Genomic DNA, 1,468 nt, shown 5'->3' with positions numbered 1-1,468 from the left:
GTCCAATTACTTAGTGCGCACGACTTTGTAGTATCGCCAAATCCCTCTATCGATTTCGTATGGCAGAGTATCCTCTTTTGAACGTTACAGGGGGCGACGGACTTTAAGGGACACTTGCTACTTCGAATTTGCCATTTCATCGGAAATGATTGGTTGCATAACTTCGAACTTCGATGTAAATCTCGATATTTAGCCAATCACATAATGCTTTTCACATATTCAAATCTTATTGGCTATAATATTCTGTACTTCCATAAAACTTCGATGTCCCTTAAAATCCGTCACCCCCTGTACTTCACTTGGTTAACATAAACTAGTACTACGTACTACAGATAACAACGTTGGGACTGGCGCACAGTGGTACCAGGAATATTTTTATAAATGTGAGAATGAACAAATGCAATCAATAGACGCTAATTTTAGCCAATACCTGGCCTTTCGACCTCATTCACCGTGATTGGGTACTTTGAATTTGTTAAATTGAATTTGATTGGCTTATTCGAATTTTGAGTCTCACGTGTCATATCCGAGTTTGCGATGCCGTCGCCGAAGCCCATTGCCAAGCGTCGACAACGCCGATACGTTGTGCGACAGATTCGTATCTTCCTCCGCATGTATGCTCTGCTTGGGCCATGCTCGAGACTCCGACTCTTTGCCAAGTCGTACCATATCCCCGTAGCAACATTCCGACGGTGGGTCGCGAACTCGTCCAGCTACCTCGCCAAAACGACCCATGGCCCGCGGGCAACTCTTCACGGCAAAGGACGCCTGGAATCTGTCGAGTTCTCAAGCGACTTGGTCGCATTCATGGAGTCGGTGCGGGACGGTGAACACTTCCTCACGACTGCACATCTGGTCACCTAGATGAAGTCGCACCGGCCGCTTTGGCTCAAAGCATACATGGATGCCAAGCTCAATGATGACCGCGCATACAAGAGCCTGCTCCAATGGTGCCTGAAGTTCCCGAACCGTCATGGATACTCCCATCGAGTGCCGTGCGCTGCCAAGGCCACCCAGTCAGAGCTTCAAATCGTACAAGAAGCATTCTCGGCGGAGTTCTTCTCAAATTTTGGGCACCTTCCACGCCGCGCGTGGATCAACGTCGACGAAACCCCGGTGTACTACGACATACCACCGGGCAAGATACTGGCCAAAGTTGGCAAGTCATCGCGAGTCAAAGAGACGCAGAAGCACTCCGACCGGATTACGGTCGTGCTGTCAATCCGGGCAAACGGTACAAAAGATACGTCGTAAAATGTTCTAAACTGCTGTAGGGGAAAAAATGCCCATGTTGATCATCGTCAAGGGCACTCGCGGCGGCGACATCGAGCGTCACGAACTCCCAACGTATCCTGTTGGACCTGTGTATGCAGTTCAAAAGACTACATATGTACATGAACCAACGAGTTTGATCGTATTACCTGCGGGAAGTGCAGATGCCCGACATTGACTGCCCATCGGTCGTGCT

General features: G+C 49.0%; 1 protein-coding gene across 1 annotated transcript; it reads left to right on the top strand.

The window, feature by feature from the left end:
* Window positions 1–537: 537 nt before the first annotated feature.
* H257_18980 (hypothetical protein) lies at window positions 538–864 on the top strand (the record flags this gene model as incomplete). Its single annotated transcript, XM_009848132.1, has 1 exon — window positions 538–864. One exon carries the CDS (start codon window positions 538–540, stop codon window positions 862–864), a length of 327 nt encoding a protein of 108 aa, XP_009846434.1.
* Between the last annotated feature and the right edge of the window lie 604 nt (window positions 865–1,468).

This window comes from Aphanomyces astaci (genome assembly GCF_000520075.1).
Source record: "Aphanomyces astaci strain APO3 unplaced genomic scaffold supercont1.293, whole genome shotgun sequence".
Classification (NCBI taxonomy): Eukaryota; Oomycota; class Saprolegniomycetes; order Saprolegniales; family Verrucalvaceae; genus Aphanomyces; species Aphanomyces astaci.
The sequence above is the reverse complement of the archived record's forward strand: the minus strand, read 5'-3'. Positions and strand labels throughout refer to the sequence as shown.